Source organism: Eptatretus burgeri, chromosome 13, assembly GCF_056783735.1.
Source record: "Eptatretus burgeri isolate ZD-2024b chromosome 13, Ebu_testis_v1, whole genome shotgun sequence".
Classification (NCBI taxonomy): Eukaryota; Metazoa; Chordata; class Myxini; order Myxiniformes; family Myxinidae; genus Eptatretus; species Eptatretus burgeri.
This window is the reverse complement of record NC_140973.1, coordinates 37,612,752-37,631,112: the sequence shown is the minus strand read 5'-3', so window position 1 is coordinate 37,631,112 and position 18,361 is coordinate 37,612,752. Positions and strand designations below refer to the sequence as shown.

Sequence of the window (18,361 nt, the reverse complement as noted above, 5' to 3'; positions counted from 1 at the left end):
AAAAAGTCCACAAGAAGAAGATGAAGAACAACAACGTAAGACATCCTCCACGAGGATCTAAAAAAAACGGGGTCTCAGGGAGTCTCCAGAGGGAGTTTACTGTGGAGTTGCCCCCAAAATATGTATTTGCCTTTTTCTCAGAAACTACACACACAATTTCGATGAAACTGAACCACAACCTTCATCATCCGTGACATACCAAAGTTTCTTCACACCATTAAAAACAAAATTGAGGTCTTGGGGAGGGGTTGCCCCCCCCCCCCCCAAATAGCTATTTGCTTTCTTCTCCGAAACTTGATCACAACCTTCATCTTCCATGATGTGCCAAAGTTTGTTCACTGCCAGGTGAGCACCCAGGGGGTATTGCCCCTATTTTTTTTTATAACCCCACATGCACGAAGCAAAAAGCAGGGTTAAGCAATTGGTTCACATTGTCTGTCTGTCTGTCTGTGTTTACAAACGTCGGTTTATGATTTACAACTTACCTTCAAATGTTGTATTTTGAACACTAATCAGAAAACTAACCTGTCGTTTAGCAGTACTTTCGCTCTGAATTTGGCCCGACCGTGCATGCCCAAAAAGGAGCGAGATAATATTTTTAGTCTCTGTCTGTCTGGCAATCAAAATTGAAAATTATTGCAAAGAGGAAACTTACTGTGTTTAAGGACGTCATAAAGGACAGACAACATCCACGGATAACTAATGTGATGTGTTAAATAAGGTGGTATAAATAAATACAAGAGCAAAAATGTGGTGTCATCAACGGCAGTAAACTTCCAAAAACGATTTTTTCTACAACCTTTAAAATCTTGACTTTATTTAAATTCAATTATATATTTGAACACTTTGGAACACAAATCGCCTTATTGGCACTTTCAAAAACCTTTCGTTTTGCAGGACTTGCACAAAATATTATGACATTTTACATCATCTCTACCAATCAAATTTGCCACTGGCAGACCCCTCCCATGTCCTTGTTTTTCAAGACTGTGCAGGGGTAAGGTGTTCTATCAACTCTCTCGTTATTTCACCTTTCATTTCATGTTGGCATCTGTGTGACGGCACTCGCCGTGCACTTTCAGCACGAATGGCCTTGACTTCCCTTTTAGGAATCTTTTTGCATGATTTTATAAGTATCATTCCTTCTAAATCATACTCCATTTAAGGTGCATGTATCTTGCAATTGTCCAAAAGTATTTTACCTTCAGGCTACAGGACACGATTTCAATACTTGTACAAGTTATAAAGCAGTTTGTTAGTGAAAAAGAAAATGCTGAACCATCGTGATTTCCAATCAATCAAAATCCTAAACTTCTTTTTGTCAAAAAATAAAAAAGTAGCAAAAAGAACTTGCAAGCAGTTGTTTAAAAAAAACAAAAAAATTACAAAAGCAAAGTACATAAATGGCTATCCTGTGCACAAGAGATTTTTTTTCCGATCACTGGATGTGTTCGATAACATGAATAGGAACAAGTAAAGTAAAATCGTCCAACAATCATGACGATGACGATGATGAAAAGGAGATCCAAAATCCAAGTCACAGCTAGAGAAATCCATGACTACATAGTTGGTTGAATAAATAGGATTAAGGATTTGCAGGCTTCTGTGCACATTTAATACATCCACTGCTAGCATTTGATGGACTTTGCTAATCTTTCCCAAAACCATTCCTTGGTGGCCTCTTTGGTGTAATCACACATGGTGATATGTCGCAGGATGCTGGGGTAAGGCCTTTTGATGGGCTTGTACAAGAGCGGGATCAAACGCTTCTCTCTCGCACCTGCGAGAAAAAGCAGGAAAGTCTTTATTGGTCATTCATATACATTTAAAAGGAAGGAGGAAGAAAAGAGGCTGAAAGAAAAATTAAAAAAAGAACAATTATCAACCACAGAAGAAAGGAAAGAAGAGGAGATAAAAAGTTAGAATTGAAATTATGAAGTCGAATAAATCAATAAAATTGAATCGATGAAATGTGCACGCAAATGCAATACATCTCCCCTCTTCTCTTCCATCCACATTGACCTCTGTAAAATCAAAAATAAGTCACCGGACAAATGTTAACTTATTAGTCTGAAGGAACTGTGGTGAGGTTTTTTAATGCCAAATTTTGTCTGGATGGGTTTAAATATAAATGAAACTTTTAATTTCATGACCACTTTTGCAAAATCGAAAAGAAACCAGATCAATGTCTACCTCCTTTAATCTTCAGGGAGCTGTGTTAAGTATCATTTTGCAAACTTCTGTTTGGAATGAAAAGGCATGGTAGGCCAAAAACCTTAAATTTTGATATTTGACCCCTGTATAATCCAAAAGGCTGGAACCAAAAATCTTTCTTAGCATCCTCCTCTATAGGAGCCGTTTGAAAGCACCTCTGTGCCAAATTAAATCTCTATCGACTCACATACTAGGGAAGGGTGAGGAAAAATGTGTGATTTTGCATTTTACCTTGGACCCCTGAAAATTGGAATGAGGCATAAATTGAATTATATTTTAATGAGGGTCTGAGTGTATTGGACAGAGATACTGCCATGCTAAATTAGAAAATGATAGCTCAGTGATGAAGGAATGGTGTGCAATTGTAATAATTGTTGAAAGAAAAAGAAAGCCCAAGAATGCACATGTTCTTCAAGTAACTCTCTCCTGGTTAAACTTCCAAAATCCAGGCAGACTGCACACCTCAACTCCTTTTGTCCTCACTTCTCCCATCTATGGAACTACCTTCCAGAGGCCGTTCTATCCCACTCTTTCGCTCTGGGGTTTCAAGCAGGCCATGCACCACCGCCTCATGTCACCCCCTACATTCACCCTTCCTAGCCCTACCCCTTCCTAATTTCAGTGTTTTTTTTTTCTCTGTCTCTCTCTCATTCCCTTGATGTGCCCAATTGTTGCCCTGCTACTCCAATGTCAATTTAACCTTGCTCTTCCATGAACCTCGCTCTTGTGGAGAAATATAATAATAAAAGGAAAAAAAGACAGGAAAAACAATATCTCTCGCATCCGTGCAGGAGGAGACATAAAATGGGGAAAAATCAGAATCAAAGTGAAAGTACGTAAAGCGCTCTGGACTTTGACAACAAAATGATGGCCAAACATTTAGGTACTTGAATGTTGTTGCTACATGTTAGCTTGTCAAAATGTGGTTTACAGCCAAACATTGACCCACACATGTGTTACATAATCAATATTATGGACAAAACCTTACTGCATCCACAGAAACTGCTGGGAAATTCACTTAAAGTACATTTACTGCTTAATGAAGTGTGTTTTTGTAACATGTAGGGATGCAAGGTGAACTGTCGATAATGATCCGATGCAACTTTTGCTTTTTGAAATTTTACTTTTATTTAATATTAAACATACTAAAACATAAAACATAAAAAAACTTGCACTTGACTGTTGGCTCATGTCCTGAATCTCACCAGGAGCAAGGCTGAGCGCAAACTTGGTCTGGAAGTCACACTGCTCACTTTGCAAGAATTCATCTGTGATGATTACCACCATCTTGCGACACCTGCAGCAACAGGGAAAAAACAAACCACTGTACATTCCACTTTCAATGCGGCAAAAAAAGAAACAACCAAGAACGGCACTCGGTAGAACGCATACCTCCGCCAAGCTGAACAATTTACGTTTTGTATCCCACTGATAGGCCGGTTCTGGATCTGAACCTCAACCAAAATCGAATCGTCTTGTTCTTGTCACCTACCCAACTCATCCACCTAGTTTCTTCCGAGTCCTTCCAAAACTTTTTGAAATATCATGCAAAATATGGTTTTTGCCCTATCTCTCAATGGTGAAGAAGCACTTAAAAATTCTCGTATATCCTGCTCACAGACAGTCAGATAAACAGAGGAGAATACACAACCTCCATTCATCTTCAGTGGTGGAGGTAATGACAGAGATAAACAGGGGGTAGCAACATGATCATTATTAAACACTTGGGGTAATTCCGACTGGATTCAAAGGAAGGAGGAGGAGGAGGAGGAGGAGGAGGAAGAGAACAACTTCATCATCAAATCAAATAATGGTGACACTCTCAAAGACCGCTAGGTTTATTTACCGATGCTCAATGAGCTCACTGGCAATGGAGAAGAGGCACTGGCCAGGCAACACATCACGGTCAAACACACATAGGCGGAGCTTCGATTTATTGCCTTCAAGCCGCTGAATGAGCTCCTTCACAAATGAAATGTCAGCCTCACAGTAGCACAAGAATGCGTCAAACTTCTCCACAGTACGGCCTGGCACACGTGCAAGTAGGGGGATTACAGATTAGAACTCAAAATACTCAAAAGAAGGTGGGAGGACTGGGAGTAATAATTGCAGGTGTTTGCATAGCAGTATTAATAGGTACCATCCGGATCATCCCATATTGTAATGGGCACGAGTTCGAGAGACATGCTCAACGAGGCCTGCTGACTGCTGTCCACGGCAGGAACCTGCAGAGGTGCTGCAAGACGTTCATGGTACCTTTCGCAATCTTCATCTGTAACATTGTATGGCCAGATGATGAGAGAGATATAAAAGACTAACTCTGATGTTTTCTTGTTAAACACACTCCCCACCCCCACTTAAAACACACACACACACACACACACACACACACACACACACACACACACACACACACACACACACACACACACACACACACACACACACACACACACACACACACCGATGAGTGGGCCCACGTCCGTGATGGCGTCTTCACGGCCAAGCTCATGCAGTAGTTCCAGCAAGCGTCCAACAGTGGCCTTGCTGTGTTCTCTCCTTCCCCAAGCTTCCATAACTGCTTCTGTCGGGCTTTGGTGGCGCTGGGAATTGATAAAGGCAAAATTAGTTGTATTAACACTTGTGAATATAAATTAAAATTTTAATCACATAAATACAAGCAAGCCTGACTTGTGCAGCACAAACATGGTTAATCAGAGGAGCGAATGCAGTCAAACACACGGTCATTTTCACGACATAATACGACAGTGATTCAATTGGTTTAGTGAATGTTTTCCATTTTTTGATTAATCACACTAACCACACTATTTTGCAATATATCACAGGTTATCGACAAAAACATGTTATATTCAAAGAAGAGTTTGTGCTCAGGACAATCCATAATCATAAAAGTTGTGAGAATTTCAAAGCAGATCAGTCAAAAGCCAAACTACCCAAGGTATTGCCAGAGAATTGTAGAAGTCCAATGTTTCAGCCTCAGAGTGACATTTGTCAAGGATTAAGCAGACAGAGTGGAGAGACTAGCCTTCGGGGCAGTGGTGGTAGTTGGTGAGGACAATGAACTAGCATCCCAAGGGTTGTGGGTTGAAATATCACTAAAGTATTAAGGATTTTGATTCCACATATCAGGAAGTTCAGGCTCATTGTCAGGCCATCACTGAATTGTTGGTAAAAGCCCAGATGGCTCATTCATTACCTTCAGGGTGTTATTGTTTTCTTTCCACACCTGCTTTGGTCGACACAAGATGCTAGTCCACTCACTGTGGTTGACTCTCATTTCCTTCCCTTATTATTGGTCATTCATTCTGAATATGGTTGCAACCCTTCTCCTGTACTTACAACTTCTTCTTTTTCTTCTTCTTCTTCTTTGACAGCCACAATTATTCCCACGTTCTTGTGGGGTTGGCTGGGGGAAAGTATTTTTGGGGCCCAAGTCTTCATGTCTGGTGTTGGCTTCATGGTTAGGGTAGTGGGCTTTAAATCCTAGAGTCCTGAGTTCAAATCCCGCTCAGCTGTTGAATTAATACCAGGTGGGGTTAACTCGGCTGTCATCCTTCCGAGGTCGGCAAAATGAGTGCCAGCATGCTGGAGTGGCGACCCGTCCAGAATTGTGCCCAATAGCCAAGGAGACTGCTTAAGCAGCACCAACGAATATCAATCTCCTCCAAGTCTTTTACGAATCGGCTGACCAGACCTGACGCTTGACAAATTCATTAACCAGGATTTTCAAATTTGGCCATGATTCCGGCGATAGCTCGCACACTCTTCACAAAGGACATCGTGCAATTTTTAACGTCCACCAAAGAATGCTGGCAGAAGGAACGCCTGTAAACGTCCACCCGAGGAACGGCACACACATTGATGAATCACCTTAACTGTGAGGTTACCTGCGAAGCGGTAAAATGAACTCGATCAGTACAAACAATGAAAAAAAATGTTGTGAAAAGAAAAGAACCCTCAGAAGAATTAACATGGTGAACCTGACGCCACGTTTATCTGCAAGCTTAGAAACTTAGCAAAATGATCGGGGTTACAAATCCACTCGGCGGAAGGGCAGACATTACCTCCCAGTTACGAATCTCCAAAAATTCAAAGCCCATCAACTCAGCAAGGCCAGTCCAGTCCTTTGCAGCACCGACCGCTGGAGGGTTGAGGTACAGTGCAAGCCGCTTCCGCACAGACATATTGAGGGCGCAGAGAGGAACGTTACAATGATCGGTGGATTCCTGCTTGTTTGCCATGACTCACACCTAGGAAGTGCAATGAGGGGAAAAGAACAATATAATTGAGGAAGATAACAGCGAGGGGAATGATGAATTTTCACAGTTTACACCTCCTCCTAGCAGAAATATGGAAAGCTCTGCTGTATTCATTATAACAGCTCAATGTCAGATGCAGTCTGTAGTTGCTGGTTGCATCATAGCTGGGAGCATGGCTGTGCCACTGATGCAGTGCCCCCTGTAGGTTAGAGCAGCAATTTGTAACTTGTTCAGTGTGTCGGCGATTGCTCGCCCTCTGTTGTTTCGTATGTAGCCTATGGTTGCTGGTTGCATAATTTCCTAGAAGCTCGGTTTTGCCCATTACCAGTAAGCTGGTACTCATTTTGCTGACCTCGGAAGGATGACAGGGCAAATCAACCCCACCTGGTGTTATTTAAATGGCACGACAGGGGCTCAAACTCAAGACTCTAAGATGTTAAGCCAGCCAACTTTAAACGATCAAGCCAACAAAAGGCTTGCTCACCGACTCTTCGTGAAAGACACCAACTAATGCCGGCAGACGAGACATCCGGTCTAACGTCCAAGGGATGGCACATACATTGATGCCTCGCTCAGCATGCGAGACCCAAGGAAGAAAGTTTATCGCTGGGATGAGAATCAAACCCAGGCTCAATGGCTCAGTGGCGCGTGTACAAAATTATAACAGCTGCACGAATAACATAGCTATACGAATTACAACAGCCCAGCATAAACAATGAAATGGTGAAAATTGAGCAGCATTTTAACTTGTTCAGTGTGGTTACAATGGTTGCATCATCATGGAGATATCAAAGCAGCGAGGAAAGCCACATGAATATCAAGCCTTGATTCAGTCCAGCCTTGATTTGTAATCAATCTGTAATTGACATGGATCACGTTGAGGGCTGAGATGTAGCGACAGCATCTACTCCCATCTACAGAGGCGATAGAAAGTTTACACCATCCCCCTTTTAAACTTTCACCTTTTGTTTCCTTATAGCCTGGAATGAAATATATATATATATTTTTTGTATACCTTGGTCAAGGCTCATATGAGAGCTAACACACAACTCACAGCAAGGAGGCATGAGACAAGAGGGGCGGGAGTGGAAGGGACAAAACAGTGGGGAACAGACACATTAGGTGAACTGTGGAAGGGAGAGGGATGGGGATGGGATGGGTAACATGGCGAAGAGAAGATGGACATTTCAGGGACTTTCAGGAAGGAAAGCAGGGAAATTGAAGGAAGTGGGCTTGGGTGGATTATCGGGGGTAGAAAAGATCGAGGATTTGGATGGGGGAAGATAAGAGGTGGTGGTGAACAGCTGTTTTGAAAGCCTGGAGGGAAGAATGGGAAAGAATAGAGTGAGGAAGTTTATTCCAAAGGCGGGAAAAAAGAGGAATGAAAGAGTGAAGATGAGCAGTGATTCGTGATTTTGGTAGTTTTACCAGAAGGGAGTTGTTGGCGGACTTTGAGCGCCCTGTGGAAATGTGGTGGGTACAAATCGCAGAGAGAGCAGGGGGGGGGGCAAGACTGGAGAGGAGTCGGTAGAAGACAGAAAGACCACCGACCAACCTGCGGTGATTGAGTGAGAGGCCCAAAGACTCAGCTTCATTGCGGGAGATGCCGATGATCTTAAATGCCCTGGTTTCGACAGCGTGAAGCCGAGAAAGGTGGGAGGCAGGAGCACCAGGCCAGAGGGGAGAGCAGTACTCCATCAGGCTACGGACAAAAGCTTTGTAAGTGGTCAGGAGCTCAAGAGGGCCGAGGAAGGACTTTGCACGACGGAGGATTCCCAGTCGGCGACTGGCTTTTGAGGCGAGGTTGGAAATGTGACTTTCCCAGGAAAGGTCATGGCAGATAGTGAGACCCAGAAGCTTGAAAGAAAAGACTTCTTCCAGAGGATTGTTGAGAAAGTGGATGGGGGGGTTTTTCTAAACGGTCCTTTCGAAGAGACATAGTGAGAGTGTGAGATTTGTCTGGATTGAAAGACATGTTCCACGTGTTGGACCAGTTTGTGATTTTATCCAGATCTGCAATGAGCGAAGAAGCTGCTGCTTGCCGGTCTGAGGGATGACAGATGGTACGGCAGAGGGTGGAGTCGTCGGCAAAGAGAAATAGAGGATTTTCCAGAGAGTCCGAGAGATCATTGATGAAAACCAGAAAGAGAACAGGGCCCAGAACGCTACCTTGAGGAACTCCAGCCTGCACAGGAAGAGGGGATGAAAGAACTCCATTTAGGGCCACACGTTGACTGCGACAGGAGAGGAAGTCTGCGAGCCATGAGTGGAGATGGCCTTGAATACCATGGGAAGAGAGTTTGGTGAGTAGGGCAGGGTGCCAGACTGTGTCAAAAGCACGTGATATGTCCAGGGATACGGCTCGGATTTCCTGTCTGGCATTGAGGACCTCCATCCATTGATGGGAGAGCAGAAGCAGCATATCCAGGGTAGAGTGACCTGGTCTGAAACCAAAATGATGATTGGAAATCAAGCCATTGGAGAAGAGGAAGGATTTCATGTCTGAAGCGATGATGGATTCCATAACCTTGCTGATGATTGGGAGAAGGCTGATTGGTCTGTAGTTATAGGGATCTGTTTTTGCACCTTTTTTATGCAGGGCAGTGATGTTAGCAGATTTCCAAGCAGATGGCAGATGACCTTGGGCAAATGAGAGGGTGAATAGAACAGAGAGAGGGTGAGCAAGAGCAGAAGAGCAGGCTTTGAGGACACGTGGGCTGATGCCGTCTGGACCGGTTGCAGAATCTGACTCGAGGTTTGAAAGCAAGCTCTCCACCTTGTCAGGAGAAAAGGATACAGAGTCCAGGGACAGTTGGGTGCGACTGGGTAAAGTGGGTAGAGATAGTGATGGGTTTAAGACACAAGATTTAGCTGCAAACACCGAGTTTAGACATTCAGCTTTATCACGTGTGGAATCAGCAGTGCGGCCATTTGAGGTAAGGGAGGGGATGGAGGGGGAACATACACCAGTAACAGATTTGATTAAACGCCACCAGGATTTTGAGGAGGGAGAGAGGTTTGAGAGTTCAGACTTGAGATGAGAAAGATGTTGTTTTCTGGCTCTCCTGAGGATAGATACACACTTGTTCCGAGCTTTGTGGAAAGAACTGAGATTGCCCTCAGTTGGGTTTGCTTTCCATGAGGCAAAGGCAAGTTGTTTCAGGACAACTGCCTCACCACAAGCTTCAGTAAACCAAGGGCGGGAGGAAGGGTAAGACAACTGAACACGAGAGGGGATAAATCTGTGCATGAGGGAGAGCAAGTTTCTTTGAAAGAATTCCCAGGATGAGTTGATGTTTGAGAAAGTAGTGATAGGAGACCAGTCTGTAAGTTTGATGGCTGCTCGGAGACGCTGCCAGTCGGCTTGAGTGAAATGCCAGACTCGACGGCGGTGAGGTGGTTCTCTGATAACAGCCAGAGAGATGTCCACTTTAACAAGGACGTGGTCAGAAGAACCAATTGGAGCGAAGGAAGAGCAGCAGATATTGTCAGGGAAATTTGTCAAAATCAGATCCAGAAGAGATGGAGTACCATTGGTTGAGATCCGGGTCGGGAAGTTGACCGATTAAGTCAGTCCCAATGAGTCGCAGAAAGCTTTTGCTGAGGTGCCATGGCAGGTGAGAGAGGTACCCACACCTAGCCAACTGGCCTGATGACAATTGAAGTCACCACATAAGAGGAAGAGAGAGTTTGGATGAGAAGATAGAAGATGGTCCATGTTTTCGGATAGTGAGGTGTAGATGGAGTCATCACTGTTCGGTGGACGGTACAGTACACATATAAACATGAGGTGGGAGTGGAGGGGAAGCCGAAGCCAGAGGTATTCCTGGGGGTGTGGGGGAGTGAGAGCAGTGCATGGAGAGTGAGGAATAGAGTCTTTGATGAAGAGAGCAACACCTCCACCAGGACGAGGCTCAGGTCTGTCATACCGTAAGAGGGAGTAACCAGGGAGAGATACTTGGGAGTGAGACACGTCTTGGGAGAGGAAAGTTTCTGTTAGGCAGATAATGTCTGGTTTGTCAGTGGCAACCTGCATGGAAAGATCTGAAAGGTTTGAGCGAAGGCCCCGGATATTTGAGGTCCACACTTTTAATGAAGAGGTAGGGGAGGAGGCTTTTGGTACAGGAGATGGAGGGGGAGGGGGAGGGGGAGGGTAGGACAAGGGACGAGGGGGGAGCTAAGGAGGGTTGCTGAAAGAGTGTGGGGTATTGCAGAATAGCGAGGGGAGGGGGCCGAATGAGGAGGAGAAAGGGTTCTGTGGTGCTGCGGGAGAGGGGGGACAAGAGACAAGGAAGAAGGCAGTTGAGGATTTGAGGAGGTGGAGTGAAGAGATGGAGGTGAGAGGGCAGTGGAGGGAGACAGGTTGGTGGATGAGAGGGGGTGGCAACTTAGAGAAGGAAGAGTGAGGGGGATGAAAGGTGGGAGAAAGGTGAGGGGCGAATTTTTGAGAGAGGTGAGAGGGAGGCTTGGAGGGAGAAGAGTGGGATGGTTGTTTTGAGAGTGAGAGTGAGGGGTGAGGGGGGTGAGTTGGCACTGAAGTTGGAAAAAAAGAATGGTTGATGGAAAGCGAACATCCATGGCAAACAGTGGTTTTTAAAAGTTTTAGGTCAGAGATGCGATTTAACACAATTCTTGATGGATGCAATGAAGGCGAATTCAGAGAAGAAGCACTGTAATAGTTGGATTTTTTAGGCAAGGAATGAAGGAGAGGTCGAAATGAGAGCAGTCTGTTAAAATAGCAGAAGAGTCGTGCATTATGAAACAGTAAAGAGTACCACATGTGTGAGAGAGGAAGATGAAGCATTATAAGATCGTTTTTGTTGTTAATATTAATGTATGAGAGAGTTCAACAGATTAGGTCATGGAAGTGTAGAAAAAAAATCGAGGAAGACGAGGAGGAAGTTAAGAGGAAGAAGAAGAAGCAGAATCGGGAGAAGGTGAGCGTGTTGTTGTTGGGTATATATATATATATATATATATATATATTTTTTTTTTGAGATAAGAAAGAGATTAGTTGGGAGAATGGGGGATGTTTGGAAAGTGGGGAGGATGAAAATTGAAGGTAATGGGGAGGATAGAAATTGAAGGTAAGGGGAGAAAAAACAAAAAAAAAACAGGAAGGTGTAAGAGATGTTTCACAAAAATAACTACAATGACAGTGCAGTGCATAACTCTCCCAGGCTAAACGGTTTACGTTCTGTATCCCACTGATAGGCCGGATCTGAATCCAGCCGGACCTGAACCACAATTTAATCGGCTTGTTCTTGTCACCTACCCAACTCATTCACCAAGTTTCGTCCAAGTCCGTCCACAAATTTTTGAGATATCCTGCTCACAGACAGACTAAACAGACAACCAGGTGAACAGACATGGGGGAAAACATAACTCCGTCCACCTTTGGTGGCGGAGGTAAAAATCACTCCTTGGTGGAATATACACCAAAAGGTTGCAGTGAAGGTAAATGATGGAACAACCAAAATTGAGGTTCCTGTCCTAATAAAGTGGTGAGAATGTACAAACAGCCTTTGGATCCAAAACAAGTCAAGAGTCTGCAATGTCCTGAAGCCATTGAGCCAAAGAAGAAGATTCAGCAACATATTTCTGCTCTTATATAAAGAATACAAGAAGCACCCGCTGGACGGACAGATGCAGGGACGGACAGACGCATGCAGGCACGCTGAGACCGAACTCCTTTTGGTTATTACATTCTCTCTAAACGCTGGGCCAAGATGGTCACTCGATTGTTCATCTCCAAGAGAGCCTCTCTCCAAGCTGTCTACAATACACTATTAAAGAAATATAGCAGAACTGAACAAGCATTTGGCTACCTACAGTGGCCTGCAAAAGTATTCACTCCTACCAATAATGCCACATTTCGATGAATTACAAATAATGTAGAAATAATTCTTCCAAATGAACTTTTTTCATCATAAATGAAGAGCTCAAACTAAACATAGTTGTAGTTGGAGGATACATGTCAGGAATACCTGCAAAAAACATGTACAAATCAAAATTCACTGGTTGTAAAAGTATTCAAACCCCTCAGGTCAGTACTTGGTGGAAGCACCTTTTACAGTAATGACTGCTATGAGTTTTTTTTGGTAGATCTCTACCAGCTTTGCACAGTGACATGGTGAAATCTTTGCCCATTCTTCATGTGAAAATTGTTCTAGCTCTGCTAAAGGCCCAGTCACACCTTGACGTTTTAGCCAGCTTATGCCGATTTTTGGAAAATTTGTCTAAAACGCTGGTACACATCGAATACGTTATGGGTAAGTTTTGATAACATTGAGAGCACGCTGAAAAACACTGCCATACGTCGTTGTACGCTGGTTTTAAACGTTGTACTTTTCGGTTGTCCTCAAATTTTCCATGCTTGAAATTTTAAGACTTTTGCCAGCGTATGACTCACACGTTCCGCATAACGCTGGCCATAAGTTGTAGGCACGTCACGCGATCGTTGACACACGTTACTTGTAAGTTACTCATAAGTGGAAACACGTCAAGGTAATGTTTAGCGTACCCGAACCTTATTTCTAAACTATGAGTAACGTGTTGTACTCACGTTACGCGATCGGTGACACACATTGACACACGTTACTTGTAAGGTGCTCATAAGTGGAAACACATCAAGGTAATGGTTAGCGTCAATGTTCCAGACTCCCTGGTTTTATTTTTTTATTTTTCTTCCTTCCTTCGGTATGATGGTGATTTTGACACTTCGATTTCAAGTGCGGTTTTCATATCATATAATTAATAGGCTGCTGCTCAACGATTTAAATCATAACCGCACTGTACACTGAACACCGTCATACCGAAGAAAAAATAAATAAACCAATGTCACCCGCAGGGTGACCCGTATCTTGCCAAAAGGTGACCACGTGTGACTTCTTTAAGGTCACACTGAGGTGAACAGAGCTGCTATCCACCAGGAGCGACTCCTTGAGGAATATCTGCCGACGAGAGATTCCGATGAGAATCGTTCTACAGAGTAACCATGAAAAATATGCTTTTGCCTCATAACGTCACCAAATGACGTCATAATGTCTCAAGCTTGACATATCTTGAAAGCACTCACCGAGGTGTTCAATTTGAGGTACGACACGATATGGTTCCTAAAACTTGAAAATTTGACCTTGGGGTCAAATATGTTTGACCTCAGGCGCTAACCATGAAGGTCAAGGCCAATCGCCACCAAAAATTAATCAGCTGAGCGACAGACCATGAACTATATTCCCATGAAGTTTGAAGACGATCCGATCAAAATTACTCAAAAAATAAGGGTTTCGTCGACTCCCCTGATTTGTGACAAAGTGACCTTGACCTTTGATCTTGACCTTCAAAATTTTGTGCACTGAAAGGGACCTGTATAGGCCTCCGATATGCGAAGTTACAAAAATTTCCGATGATAACTGTGCTCTGCAGAATTTTTTATACGTGATTACAGACAAAAATAAAAATAAAAAAACATAGAAGCTGACGAACATATCTTGCAAAAACTTCGTTTTCGCAAGATAAAAAAAAAAACAAAAAAAAACGGGAGTCTGGAACACTGATGCTAACCATTACCTTGACGTGTTTCGACTTATGAGTACCTTACAAGTAACGTGTGTCGATGTGTGTCAACGATCGCATATCATGCGTACAACTTATTCCCATCGCATGCGGAACGTGTGTCATACAGCAAGTACGTCGAAAAATTTTCAACATGTTTAAAATTACAAGACGTACTCCACTTAATACGACGTATGATAGCGTACTTTAGCGTTCTATTCACGCATACCAAACTTACCCATACCGTATACGACGTGCGCCAGCGTTTTAGATGCATTTTTCAGAGGTCGGCATATGCTGGCAAGATCGCCAAGGTGTGACTGTGATGTTGACACTTCCATTCCTGCGGCGGTTATGATTTGTATGATTTGAATCGTTGTGCGGCAGCCTTTTCATAACCTACACCACGTCATCTTCGGCGATGCATGCAGCGCGCTATGCCTAAGTTAGACTATCGTTGGGCATAGGTTGTGAAGGCCGACAACAGGTTCAGCATTCGTTGGTATAAGTTATCTATAACACAACGAAACGTTCTGTGTCCGTTACTAATACGTTATACATAAGACCAAGTCGTTATGAATACGTCCGAATCTTTAAAAAAAACATCAAAAGTTCAACGTAAGCCAGCGTTTTACATGCATTTTAATACGTTGCCATTGCTGGCTAAAACGTCAAGGTGTGACTGGGCCTTAAGTTTGAAGGGGATCGTTGATGGACTACAATCTTCAAGTCTCACCATAAATATTCAATTGAGTTTAAGTCAGGACTTTGACCGGGCCACTCAGGAACATTTATTTTCTTCTTTTTCAGCCACTCCAGTGTGGCTTTAGCTTTGTGCTTCAGATCACTGTCCTGCTGAAATGTGAATCTCCTACCCAGTTTCAGATTCATGGCTGAATCAAGCAGGTTGTCATCAAGGATTCTCCTGTACTTTGCATCATCCATTGTCCCTTCCATCCTGACAAGCTTGCCAGTGCCTGCTGATCAAAAGCAGCCCTATAACATGATGTTTCCACCACCATGCTTGATAGTAGGGATGGTGTTGATTGGGTAATGTAGAGGGTTAGGCTTGCAGCAGACGTACCGCTTTGAATTTAGACCAAAAAGTCCAATTTTTGTCTCTTCTGACCACAAGACGTTTCTCCACATGCCTGCAGTATCAATCATTAAGATGCTTTTTCGCAAACTCCATCCAAACTTTTAGATGCGTCTTTTTCAGTAATGCCTTCTTTCTTTCCACCTGTCCATAGAGGCCAGCGTTATGAAGGGAACATTGTTGATTGATGAATCTTATATTATTATTATATTAAATCTTATTATAGCCCTCTCCTGCATGGTCCTTCTCAACCACTTCATGTCTGACTTATTTGGAAAACTCCATGGTCTTCATGTTTGCCTTGTTGGTCAACCAAGTAAGTTACACCTTAAAACTCCTTAGATAAGTGGTGGAGCTTAATTTTTAAGTTAAACCACTGATTACATACAGGTTAAACCTATTATACTTATTTTGTAACCTTTCAAAGAAATAATTTGCTCCTGAAGTAATTTAGGGGAAATTAGGGAAAGGGATGAATACTTATGGAATTGAGAATCATCCGATTTTCTCTGTTAATCTGGCATTCATATTTTATCTGTATTTTTTTAGCTTTATCACTTCGGGGTAGTTTGTGAAGACTATGTGTTAAGTTTGATTTGAAAGCATCATGAAATAAACTCAGGTGGCATAAAAATGTGAAAACTTTGGAAGGGGCAGGAAATACTTTTGCAGGCCACTGTATTTGAGATTGACCAGCCAATAACCACGGATCAATCACGCAGTGGATGCCACTTGTTGGACTGGACAAGTCATGGTGATTGGGGCCATTTTATGCGTTTAATACAAACGTTTGTCATTGTTGTCATCAAAGACAACACAAATTCCTTCATTTGAACCTCTCAAGTTGGAATCTGAGCCATTACATCCTGAGCTGACAACACAGTCCAGCAGGATAATGACTCTTGTAAGGATAGTGTACTTGCATCTATATCGCAATGACAGTCTCCCCAGCTCGTGTGACCAACAAGATTTAGAATTGCGACTTGATAGGCATCCTGGGTAACGCGATTGGTGGTTTGTGATGCTCAGCAATGGATCCTCCAGGTTTTGTTCAAGTCGGGGCGATGAATGGATTCATTGGCGTGGCTTTCTCAAAAGGAATAATCCAACCCATGTTATGTCATAAATGACTACCTTATCATACAATCAGCATTATAGTATAGGGGCACCGTAGTTTATTCATCCAGGAATATCCATCGTCCTACCTTGCATTTGTAAAATTACAGCTCAAAGATAGGCAAACATCAAAGATGCTCGATGACCAGCAGTGGTCTATTTCCTGCAATTTTTAATTTTTATTCTGATGTACCATACTCTTCAACGAGTGTTCGTGCTGCCAAAGCAGTTTCTCGGCAAGGGTTATACTGGGTGGTTTGACATTGCCTTCCCATTGATCTTTGTCTGTGAAATATCCTTTTAAATGCTATGTCAAGCAAGGGAGTAGCACGTACCATTTTCAAATTGTTTAGGATGTCTCGGCTGGGATTTGAATCGGCAGTATATAAAAATGCTGCTCATAAAAGGGGAACCCAACAGTGTTTTCGAGTCATTTTTGAGTCGATGTGCATGTCAGCAGTAACAGTATCAGTATCAGTATTAGTATTAGTATTAGTAGTAGTTTGTTCATGTTGGCAGTAGTAGGTGAGTGTGAGGGGGAGGGTGTGGGTAATGATGGATCGTCCTTGCGTCCGCGTGTCCACGGGTAGGAGACATCTTTGCACCATTGTTCGAAGTTCTTCGCGGCTAATTTTTTATGGGGCTTTTTCAACAATGAGCTATAGCTTGTTTTTACGATTTAGGTCTATTCATAACGGGTTGGACAAATGCACAATGAACTAATAATGTGCATAGAGCACTTTGATTACTTATAGATACGATATACCAACGAATAATTATTGTGAAGCCGGCGTTCACAAACTATGCCCAACGATAGCCTAACTTACCCATATCGTGCGGCAGTTTATCTTTGCCGGTGACGTGGGGTTTGCTATTCATAGGCTGCCACTCAACGATTTAAATGGCTGCATCTCCACTATTGAAAGTAGACGCTTGCGCTCAACAATTGCATTTTTTTTACACTCAACGACTTTTAAACGATACCACTCAGCTATTTTCATTGTTTACAATGAACGATTTAAATTGCTGTCACTTGCCTTTGTTTTTTGACGCTGGGGTTTTGAAATTTGAAGCGTTTCTTCTGAACGTGTTAAAACGCTCAAACTCGACTATTTCAAATAGATGCTGCCGATGGACAATTGGAATCATAGCCAAGCTAGATATCGAAGTGTGAACATCCTCGTCATGCCGAAGAAAAGTTTGAAGAATGCTGCAAATAAGTGTCCTGGCCGTGGCCGTGGACGCTGACGCAAGGACGATCCATTATACCGACGTCTTTCAGCCTATGAGTAACTTAAAAGTAACGTCTGTCGACGTGTGGCAACGATCGTGTAACGTGCCAACAACACGTTAATCATATGTTAGAAATAAGTTTCGGGTACGCTAAACATTACCTCGGCGTGTCTCAACTTATGATTAACTTACAAGTACCATGTGTTGACGTCTGTCAACGATCGCAGACCGTGCATACAACTTGTGGCCAGCGTAGCGGAACGTGTGAGTCATACGCCGGCATACGTCGTGAAATTTCAAGCATGAAAAAATTTGAGGACAACCGAAAAGTACAACGTTTAAAGCCAGCGTACAACGACGTATGGCAGAGTTTTTCAGCGTGCTCTCAATGTTATCAAAACTTACCCATAACGTATTCAACGTGTGCCAGCGTTTTAGAAAAAAAATTCAAAAATCGGCATACGTTGGCTAAAACGTCAAGGTGTGACCGGGCCTTACGTTGTGTTGCGTTCATGTGTGACATCGGGTGGAACGGGTCATACAACAACTAACACTCGGTACTTTTACATGTCATCGTTAAATAAGTCATGAGAGATTTATTAAACTACATATAATTGTGTCATGTCGTACACAGTATATATATTTATATTCACTAAACTATTCGTTTTTTTTGCTCGAAATGGTGAACAGTTCGGTTTAGACAGGTCTACTCACACCGAGCTTGAGGAAGCCGTCACCTTTTCTCGTCTGGGAATTCCTGATCCGCCCAGTAACAAAGTCAAGCACTGTACCGTGTACTGTACACTACACTGTGATGTTATACACTATCACCGTTCATATTCGCTCGGTGTGTTTCACTAACATTAAT

At 43.0% G+C, this 18,361-nt stretch overlaps 2 protein-coding genes across 2 annotated transcripts in view; one reads left to right on the top strand and one right to left on the bottom strand.

Annotated features, from left to right (window-relative positions):
- The window catches only part of METTL1 (methyltransferase 1, tRNA methylguanosine), a 50,370-nt gene that overhangs the window by 1,088 nt on the left and 30,921 nt on the right, over nt 1-18,361 (top strand). The window lies entirely within an intron of this gene.
- Nucleotides 787-18,344, bottom strand: MYD88 (MYD88 innate immune signal transduction adaptor). Its single transcript, XM_085852051.1, has 7 exons — nt 18,208-18,344; nt 6,300-6,485; nt 4,679-4,817; nt 4,355-4,486; nt 4,061-4,241; nt 3,420-3,511; nt 787-1,780 (listed from the first exon to the last, which is right to left on the bottom strand). Exons 2-7 carry the CDS (start codon nt 6,474-6,476, stop codon nt 1,629-1,631), a joined length of 873 nt encoding a protein of 290 aa, XP_085708177.1. The 5' UTR covers nt 6,477-6,485; nt 18,208-18,344; the 3' UTR covers nt 787-1,628.

Bases quoted from the DNA above. Each gene is read 5' to 3' on its own strand.
- MYD88 (XM_085852051.1), bottom strand. From the start codon at position 6,476: ATGGCAAACAAGCAGGAATCCACCGATCATTGTAACGTTCCTCTCTGC. The intron at 4,242-4,354 runs GTACCTATTAAT...CACGTGTGCCAG, and splicing joins AATATGGGATGATCCGGATG to GCCGTACTGTGGAGAAGTTT. The intron at 3,512-4,060 runs GTAAATAAACCT...CTGTTGCTGCAG, and splicing joins AGTGAGCTCATTGAGCATCG to GTGTCGCAAGATGGTGGTAA.